Below are 10,442 nucleotides of genomic sequence, written 5' to 3'. Positions count from 1 at the left end.
CTGTAAGGCCCATTCATACCCTGGTTCCTGTCTCTCTCCCACGTTGGGTTAAGGAACTGTTGAGCGATGAATTGCATGTTATTCAACTTCGTCTCTTTTGTCAGAGCAGAATATCTGACATGGTTAAAGGGAAGACTGATGATCTCAGAGGAGGGGGGGTAAGTCAAGTTGTAGAAAGGCACCTTCAGGGGGTACAACAAGAAAACATGATTTTACTTCTTCTTTTAAGAAGCTCTAGTGAGCAAGTGGTGTGGTGCACACCTTTCATCCCAGCCATCAGTAAGCAGAGGCAGGTGGATCTCTGTGAGTTCACGGTCAGACTGGTCTACATAGTGAGTTCCAGAACAGTCAGAGAGACCCTGATTTATTTATAAATAAATAAATCAACCAATAAGGTTTATTGAGTGACTTACAAAGACTCAGAGATATTTATGCTGTTATGATAAACTCTGGGAGGTAGTTAAAAAATCTATATTCTTTCAGTTTATCATATATCACAATGATTTATTTATCATTATTTTTAGACAGGGTCTGTCTCACAATGTAGCCATAGTTTGCCTGGCCTAAAACTCACTGTGAGATTAGGCGTGCAGATTAGGCAGGCTTTGAATACACAGCAATCTGTCTGCCTCTGCCTCCCCAGTGCTGGGAACATTGTATGCTCACACTTTCAGTGTGTGTGTATTTTTTAATTACTAGAAATTGAATTTAATATTTTTTGTATTTATTTTATGTATATGTTTGTTTTATCTGTGTGTCTGTTGGTGTATCACATTTGTCTTGTGCCCTAAGAGGTCAGAAGAGGGCATAGGAGCCCCTGGAACTGGAGTGAAAGATGGTTTTAAGCCACCCATGTGGGTGCTGGAATCAAACATTTCTTTCCTTTGAGTCAAGCTCTCTCTTCCGTAGCCCTGACTGTCCTGGAACACTCTATGTAGAGCAGATTAGCCTCAGACTCACGGAGATCCACATGTATCTGTCTCCTGAGCCTGGGACCACAGGTGTGGACCACGGCTCTTAGACTTTGTTTTTGTTTCAAAGTCCTTAAAATTCTTAGGAGTCATTTGTGTAGATGTTGTTCTCTGAGTGTTCCCGCCCGTGGAAACACTCTCTCCGGTCTAGGTTCATCCTGAAAGGCGGGACTGTCCTAAAAGGGAATAGGCTGCGAAAGGAAAATGAAGCCAAGGCAATGTTTACTGGTCAAGGCTCGAAGTTTAATGACCGAACTCCGTTTAAATACATAGATAGATTCCCCAGTCCCCTACTCACTCTTTGAAGGTGCCTAAGTGAAGATACGAAGATCCGTAGGCAGGTCTAAGGATCAAGGCACAGGTGGAATTGTTTTCCAGAAAATCAACAGGGTCCTCTCAGTAGGCTGTGGAGACACTGCGATGATGCTCTGGTGGATCTGAAGTTTGCTGCCGGTTTTTTTTTTAGCATCTGCAGGGGGCTGGGTTTAGAAGGACAGTGATTAGTGTAAACAGGAAGGTAGGCTTGGCGGATAACTGCAGGTGGTCCAGTGGCGACAGAGAGCTAGGAGACCCCAACAGTTCCCCAACTATAGATGTGTGTGTGTGTGTGTGTGTGTGTGTGTGTGTGTGCACGCGCAGCATAGTATAGCCCATTTGTGGAGGTCAGAGGACAATTTTTAGCAGTTGGTTCGGTCTTTTACCTGTAGAATCCTGAGATCCAACTCAACTCTGGCAGCAAGAGCCTTCACCTGCTGAATTATCTGGCTGCTGCCCCTTTCTTTTTTTTTTTTTTTTTTATGCCATTGATATGTTGACAAAATCATGTGAATCATTTTGTTGGATATGGATGATTGCTTTCTTGTAGAGTCATCAACTTATCCTTCTAATTCACTCTATTTCTTGTAAACTGGGAGTTAGAATCAATGGCTCATCTAGATTCAGTTTTAACTTTTTTAATAGGAATATCTCATTGGCACTACAGAATTATATTGCTGTCACAACAGGAGGTTTGGTGGTTTGACTGATAATGCCCGCAAAGGCTTATGTAGTTGTTGTTTGGTGCCCAGTTGGTGGAACTGCTTGGGAAGGATTAGGAGGTGTGGCCTTGCTGGATGAGGTGTGTCACTTGAGGTTTCCAAGCCTAAATCATTTTCTGTCTTGTAGTGGTGTCTCAGGATGTAAGCTCTGAACTACCGCTCTAGCACATTGCCTGCCTGGCTGTTGCCATTCTTCCCACCATGATGGGTATGGGACTCTAACCCTCTGAAACTGTAAGCTCCAAATAAACTCTTGTTTCTATAAGTTGCCTTGGTCATGGTGTCTTATCACAGTGTGGTGGTTTAAATGAGAATGGTCCTCACAGGTTTATAGAATTGAATTCTTGGCCACTAGGTAGTGGCACTATTTGAAAGAACTAGCAGGTGTGGCCTTGTTGGGGTGGGTGTGGCCTTATTGGAGGAAGTATACCACTGGTGGTGGCTATGCCTTTCAACAGTTAATAATCACATTCACCAAACTGAAATGGTCATGATTAAAGAAATCCTAGCCAAACATCCTCTTTGAAGTTGATGTCTATACATACAATATATTTTTTTTAATGTAAAATCCATGAACTTTTTTTTTTTTTTTAAGATTTATTTATTTATTATATGTAAGTACACTGTAGCTGTCTTCAGACACTCCAGAAGAGGGAGTCAGATCTCGTTACGGATGGTTGTGGGCCACCATGTGGTTGCTGGGATTTGAACTCTGGAACTTCGGAAGAGAGCCATCTCACCAGCCCCTATACATACAATATTTAAATTATTTTTTGATTCTGTAAGAACACCCATACACATCTTTGTTTGTTTATTTCTTGTTTTTTTTTTTTTTTTGGGAGGGGGTGTTGTTGTTGTTGCTATTGTTTTGAGACAGGGTTTCTCTGAATAGCCATGGTTGTCCTGAAACTACTCCGTAGACAAGGCTGGCCTCAAACTCAGAGATCCACCTGCCTCGCTCCAGAGTGCTGGCATTAAAGGTGTGCACCACCACTGTTCTGCTCTACACTTCTTTTTCAATACCATTTTTTTTTTTTTTTAAATAAAAGAGCAGTCTTAGGTTCATAGCAAAGTGGAGAGGAAGATACAGAGATTTTTCACGCCCCACCTTTCCCTACAATTCATCGACTCCCATTACCACTCTCCCTGTTGGAACAGTATACTTATCACAGCGGATGAACTTCGACACCTACCCTCCAAAGTCCATGCTCCAGAGTTTACTTCGGGGCTGTAAATCCTTGGCTTAGGATAGATGCACAGCAGCTATTTTATAGCATTATGCAAGGTCATCTCATTGCTCTAACGCCCTTTGTGTTCCATTACCCCTCCCTCTCTCCGTCCAGTAGCAGCCACGGGTCCCTGCACCCTTCTTCCTTTGTTCCTTTCCACAATGGCATAGACTTGGACTTACACAGTGCTTTTGGAATGGCTCTTCTGACTTAAGTTCCCTGAATATTGTTTCTTCCCGACAGCTTCTCTCTTCTCTTTCTCTTTTTCTGAGGCAGGGGTCTCACTATGAATCCATGCCCGGCCAGGAACCGGCTGAAGCCATCAAGCTGATCATGAGTAGTTTATAGGGATCCCTCTGCCTCTGCCTCTTGAGTGCTGAAATTAAAGTCATGTGCCACCACACCTTGATGCTTATTATGCTCGTGTGTTGTGTCCACATTATGAGCATGTGTATGCACATGTGTGTAGTGGGCACAAGATAACTTATGGAAGTTGGTTCTCTGCTTTGACCATGTGGGTTCTGAGGATCAAACTCAGGTGGTTCAGCTTGATGATGTCTTTACTTGCTGAGTCAGCTCTTGAGATTTAATAGGCGGGTTTTTTTTTTGGGGGGGGGTGTTTTGTTTTTTTGTTTGTGGGTCTGGGCAGATGTCTCAGCAGTTAAGGGCATGCACTGGCTGCTCTTCCTGACTAAGCCCGCTCAGTCAATCAACAGGTTCTCCAGCACAGGAGTGAGGATTAAAAAGAAAAAAAGACATTTAGACAACATGGTAGCGTGACCACAGTCCACTCTGAGACTGAAGGCAAATTTTTATTTTCCAACCCTCTTTTTATACTATTTTAATTACATGCAAGTATTTTGGGGAGCAGTACAATAAGGAACTACTAACAAAGCAGCAATTGAAGTCCCGTGATTATTCCCATGACAGTTGTTAAAAAGGGCTTGTCATAAAGACCGAAATACTTGAGCCCACTTCCTTGTCCAAGCCCAAAATCTTGCCTGAAGCCTAGTTCTTCTGTTCCACCCTAAGACTAAAATTCTTGCCTCACCTTCCTTTTCTATTACAGCCTAAAGTTAGAATCTTGCTGAAACTTACTTCCTTATTATGCCCTAATGTCAGATTACTGCCTGAAGCCCATTTCCTTGTCCTTGGCCAGTGTCAGACTCCTGTCAAGTCGTACCCCAAAAGGCTTTACACGTCTCCCAGTAGGCATGGGTTCAATTTCCAGTATGGACACGCCAGCCTACAACCATCCATAAAGCTCCAGTCCCAGGGGATGAGTCTAACACTGTCTTCTGGCCTCTGTGGGCAGCAGGCATACATGTGGTACACAGACATATATGATGTTTTGTATATGCTTGGCCCAGGGAGTGGCACTATTAGCAGGTGTGGCCCTGTTGGAGTAGGTGTGTCACTGTGGGTGTGGGCTTTAAGACCTTCATCCTAGCTGCCTGGAAGTTAGTCTTCCACTAGCAGCCTTCAGATGAAGATGTAGAACTCTCAGCTCCTTCTGTACCATGCTTGCCTGGATGTTGCCATGTTCCTGCCTTGATGACAATGGACTGAACCTCTGAACCTGTAAGCCAGCCCCAATTTAATGTTGTCCTTATAAGAGTTGCCTTGGTCATGGCGTCTGTTCACAGCAGTAAAACCTTAACTAAGACAGCATATATACAGGCAAAACACTCAAACACATACAATAAGTAAATTAAAAAATGGAGGTATTTTTTATACCAATCCTAAAACAACAAACCAATCATTGTCTAAAGTATTATAACAGACTCCCAAAAGATTATGTAGTGCTTCTGGAACTCATCTGATCCTGCACCCTTATTCAACAGAGCTTGGAGAACCCCAGTCATACAGAGCACACTCTGGGAAACTGTTGTATAATTTAAGACTGCAGGTAAGAGGGACTATGTGCCTCCGACACACCTCATGATAGTTCTTAGGAGGCTATAAGTTCTCGTCTGCCTTGGCCACTGCAAATATTGCTTGGCTATTAGAAATCCACTGTAAACCAATTTAAACAGAAAATGGAAGTTCTTGGTAGAAAGCAAGGCTATCAGAGAGCCTGGGGTTAAAAAGTAAACAGGCCATTCGATGGATTAGACATTTGGAATTGGACACTTAGAACTTGTGATTGCTCTCTCCTCTCTCAATTTCTCCAGGGCCATCTTATGATTACTTGCCCCTTTTCTGCCTTATTTTTTCTTTCTTTAGAATAGCCTTCTGTTAAAAAAGAAAAAAGTGCCTAACATAGTCCTTAGCCCTGATTTTATGTCCTCCTCTAAGCAACCAATAGCATTTGTTATTACGGCTTGACTCCAACTTCCAGAAAGGAAAAGAATCTTGATTTCTTCAGCTTGGATTTGATATCCCAGGTCCGATATATTATGGCCAGAAAGTTCATGTGCTACAAACAGCAAGGCTTGAGAGTATGGCAGCCTATGTAAATATGGTGTTGCATATCTGTAATCCCAACACTCAGGTAGCAGAGGCAGGTGGACTATGGGTTTGAGGCCAGCCTGGTCCAAACAGTGAGACTATGTCTTTAAAAGAGAAGGGCCAGGAGGTGGCTTACTTGGTAAAGTAGGCGACATGCAAGGATGAAGCTGAGTTTGATCCTCAGCACCTATATAAAAAGCCAAGTGTGGAGGTTATGTGTTCATAATCCCCGTGGTGGGAATGTGGAGTCAGGAAGTCCAGGGTTCACTGGTTAGCCAGCCTTGCCTAACGAGTGAGCCCCAGGTCCCAGTCATCCCAGTAAGATATTCTGTCCAAAACAAAGGTGGCTGACTCTTGGGGACTGACATCAGAGGCTAATCTTTTGCCTTCATACACACATGTAGATATACACAGACCTACTTAAATATATACATACATCTCTTTAAAAGGGAAGAGGTTTTTTTCCCCCTAATTTTGTTTTGTTTTTATGTATATGGGTGTTATGTCTAGATGTCTGTGTGCCGTATGGCTGTCTGATGCCCTCAGAGGCTAGAAGAAGGCATTGGATTCTATGGGACCAGAGTTAAGTTTTGAGCTACCATGTGGATGCTGGGAATCGACCTGGGTCCTCTGGATAGAGCAGCCAGTGCTCTTAACCACTGAGCCATTACACATCCAAATGGGACATGGTGATTCTAGTACTATAGACCCATTCCCTTACCCGTGGTTTTACTTTTCATGGTTTTTCTATATCATGCCTAATTGCAATATTAGAGTACTAGATGGAAAATTCCAGAAATAACTAATTGCCAAGTTTTAAATCTTGTCATTCTGAAGAAAATTATGCAATCTTGTGTTGTCTTATTTGCACGTAACTCATTTATCTTGTTGCCTAGCACCGCTACACTCCAAACACCCCTCACCTGTGACTCATGAAGGATCCACCTAGTTTTGCCCAGTGAAACAGAAGATGTCTCCCGGAGGCTTCTGAGACACGCTGCCTTTGTTTCCTAGAGGTCCACTAGATGACATGTTTCCCCCTCTTCTACTCCCGACATTTCAGTGGTGTCTAGAGCTGCAGTTGGCTTTTGGTTGTTAGCTAGGGGATGAGAGCAGAGGAAGTCACAGCTACATAAAGCCATGATATGTGTGTATGGGGAATCAGAGTAATTGAAAATGGTGTTATTTTTGAATCTGTCAGACCTCTGTGCTGTTCATGTGCGTTAGCTCGATGGTGGCTACAAACTGTGTACTACTTATCCCTGAGGTGGATTTTACACATACACCGAAGACAAAGAGACTAGGTGGAGTGTATAGTGCATTAGTAACTGTATAAAGTAAGCACATGAAGGCTCTGACAGTAACAACCTTTAAACAATAGCAAAACTGAAGAGAAAGACCCTGCCTTTAAAATTTACTAAAAGAGCTCTAAGGCTTTCCTAAGAGGCAATTTTATTACAAACAGTGGCTCAGCTGCTGCTAGAAGTCACACCATTCAAAAAGTTTCTGACAGAAAGTGAACAGTTTTAGATCTGTGAGATGGCTCAGTCTAGAAAGGTGCTTGCTGCTTAGCCTCATGATCTGAGTTTCACTCCCGGAACCTGCAAAGTAGGAGAGAACTGACTCCAAACGGTTCTTTGACCTCACCAGAATTGTTGTATACATGAGCTAATCCACACAAGCACACACACAATAGACAATAAACACAATTAAAAAAAAAAAACCCAGAGTTTTGCAGCGATCAGGGTTTGACATGTGTCTTCTGTCACTAGTTTAGTTGTGTAACTTTACCTGATATTCTGTCATCTGCAAATTGGGGATTAGCAACCAATTCACACCCTTTCCTTTTATTTGCAACTGGTATGTTAGAAAAAAATTATAATTTCTGGACATTCACTGCAACAAATACTTGAAAGTCATTGGAGAAAACCTAATAAACACCTTTTTTTTCCCCCATTGGAGCTCATATGTGGTTAGAAGGTCCTACCAATAACCTCGTGAGATGGATCGCAGTAGTCTCATTTTATAACCAGGAAGAAATCATGTTTCCGTCTCATCGTTCTTAACCTCGCAGAGGAAAGGGATGTACGTGCAGCGACGTGGAAGAAGATGGTGACTCTTCACATGTTTTATGCACTTCTGTGGCTGTTAAGTGCGTTTGGGATCCGAAATTTTCCTTGGTCCATTTTTTTCCCTTGAAGAAAGTTTAATGGCCTCTCACCGTTAACCCGTTTGAAAGAAGTTAACTGGAAAGGGGAGAAGGACGGCTCCGTGCAGGTAGCGAAGGCAGATCTGGGCACGATCAGTCAGGGACAAGAGAGATAGATCCCAGACGAAGCAGGAGCCCGGAAACCGGGCAGTGGAGCGGAAAGAAACCAGGAGGCTCGGTGGAAGCCCACGTGTAGAAAGACGCAGAAGCCCGGTGCTGCTGAGCGCCCGCCCCCTTGCAGGCCCCGCCCATCCGGGCCCGGGCATCCGGGCCAATGGGCGTGACCCTGTGGGGGCGTGGCCTGCTCACAGGTGCCGCCCCGGCCCGCCCGTTCCGTCGCCTCTGCCGTCGTGCGTGCGGCTCGGCGGAGGGTCGGGCCTGCGCTTTCTCCGCCTTCTTCCCCACCTCCGGCTGCCGGCGACACCGGTCTTTGCAGCTCCGGACCCCGTGCGATCGTCAGCCCGGTGCACGGTGAGTCCCCGAAGGAGCCCGTGGTCTCCCGGGCCAGTGGCTCAGAGGCTGGCGCTAGGCCGGAGACCGGCCGCCGGGACGGGCTGAGGGCAGCGGACAGCTTGGGGCATGTGGATGAATGAGGCGCCCTCGGACTAGGCCGCGCGGCCACGAGATTGGCCTTCGCCGCAGTCTGGGGGAAAGTCTTGCCTCAGGGCGGGACGCCAATGCCGGGTCAGGAGGGGAAAGGTGGTGTGCGGGGGGTCCAGCTTGGCTGGGCTGCGGGGGCACCCCTTGTAGGTCACCCCTTGTAGGCCCCAGGACTGAACGGGCTCTCCCCATGCAGCTGTTCATTGGAGGCCCGGAACAGGTGTCAGGATCCCCAAAAAGGGAGATCCTTGGCCTCCCGGTTCAGGATTACAGGTTGGAGTATCACTTCTGGGGCGGGCGGAGTGGGGAGGAGGAGGGAGGAACAGCGTGGCTCTAGGAGGTACAACCAGCCAGAAGGCAGGGACAGTTTTCGTTTCCAGGTTCTAAGACGCAAGGTTGCAGTTCTTCGTGGGTTCCTGTTGCAGTGTTAAAAGTGAGATCAGTTTTGCACAGTGGACCTTGGAGCCAGGACAAGCAAGAAAAGACAGAAAGTTTGGACTTGTCAATCGAAAGGTTGAAAGTATTTGAAATGAGGCCGTATCGCCTACTGGTCGAGCACTTGCTTTTAGCATACATGAAAGCTCTAGGTTGGATCTTAAAAAGGCATGGCGAGGTGAGTGCCTTCAAAGTATCCAGTGTAGAGTGTGGGTTTCAAAAGCTGTTTAATAAGGACTGACTGATTAGCTTACATACAGTGTCAAAGGCGAAAGGTCTGGCTTCGAAGGACCTCCAGGCCCGTGGTGACCATCAGTGTGGTGAACGTTGAGTTGTGGAGAGAGGCGGGTTCCAAGTGGTGGAGGAATGATTGGTGAGAGGTGACTTGGTTGCTGGTGTTTCTGTAATGGGCTTCCTTTGACTTGTGTCTCCTGCTTCCAAATGCTTTCCTTCAAATACTATGACAGGTTAAGAAGGCTGTTGCCAGTAGCCAACATAGAAGATTGGAACTAAGTTTTATGTTTCTCTTCGATGCCTCCTGCTGCAGTGTCTCTGGGACTACTCAGAAGTGACACATGTACAAATTTTAGAATCAGATCTGTTTACAGAGACCCTCCCCTCAAAAAAAAGTATGGGTTTTGCTCATATTTTAGTTGTGGATTGGTGTGTACAGTAGGTTTTCTTTTCTACTACCCAGTAATATATTCTGTATACAGACTTGTGTTTTGTTTATAGGGGGAGTCTTAAAAGTTCATTTTGATATTTTAGATGCCCCCGAAAAAGGGAGGAGATGGAATTAAACCGCCTCCAATTATTGGAAGATTTGGAACCTCACTGAAAATTGGTATTGTTGGATTGCCAAATGTTGGGTAAGTAAAAATTGGGACTTTTCTTTTTTCTTTTTTTAAAGATTTTTTTAAAAAAGATTTATTTATTATTATATGTAAGTACACTGTAGCTGTCTTCAGATGCACCACCAGAAGAGGGCGTCAGATCTCATTACAGATGGTTGTGGGCCACCATGTGGTTGCTGGGATTTGAACTCAGGACCTTTGGAAGAGCAGTCAGTGCTCTAAACCACTGAGCCATTTCTCCAGCCCGGGACTTTTCTTATTTTGATTTTGTAAACTTTGTGTCCTGTTATAGAAATAGAAACTCACAAGGCAATAAGAATTCAAATTGAAGTAAAGGGGCTAGAATATTGTTAGAAAACTAGACGTTAACTTAAATATGTTTTATATACTTGATTTTAGTTTTTTTTCACACATTGGAGTAAGTTATTTACATTGTTTTGCTAAACTCAGGAAGATGCCGTGAGAGTTAAAATATTAATGAGGCAAATCAGCTACAGTTGCTTGAAAAGTTGGGAGAAGCATAATATTCCGCCTGCTTGGGGTCATACTTCCTACCTAGACTGTTACTAGCAACCTCGCAGAAGAACAGGGTAGGAAATAGTTTTGTTTTGTTTTTTTGTTTTTGTTTTGTTTTTTGTTTTTTGTTTTTTTTTTTT

At 44.4% G+C, this 10,442-nt stretch overlaps 1 protein-coding gene across 1 annotated transcript in view; it reads left to right on the top strand.

Moving 5' to 3' along the window:
* Positions 1–8,201: 8,201 nt before the first annotated feature.
* The window catches only part of Ola1 (Obg like ATPase 1), a 120,296-nt gene continuing 118,055 nt past the window's right edge, over positions 8,202–10,442 (top strand). Inside the window, exons 1-2 of the mRNA XM_021192062.2 lie at positions 8,202–8,368; positions 9,701–9,801. Coding sequence (XP_021047721.1) covers positions 9,701–9,801 — 101 coding nt within the window. The 5' untranslated portion in view covers positions 8,202–8,368. The remainder of the gene's footprint in view (positions 8,369–9,700; positions 9,802–10,442) is intronic.

The sequence above is a fragment of the Mus pahari genome, chromosome 3 (genome assembly GCF_900095145.1).
Source record: "Mus pahari chromosome 3, PAHARI_EIJ_v1.1, whole genome shotgun sequence".
Lineage (NCBI taxonomy): Eukaryota > Metazoa > Chordata > Mammalia > Rodentia > Muridae > Mus > Mus pahari.
This window is presented reverse-complemented; position numbering and strand designations above follow the sequence as displayed.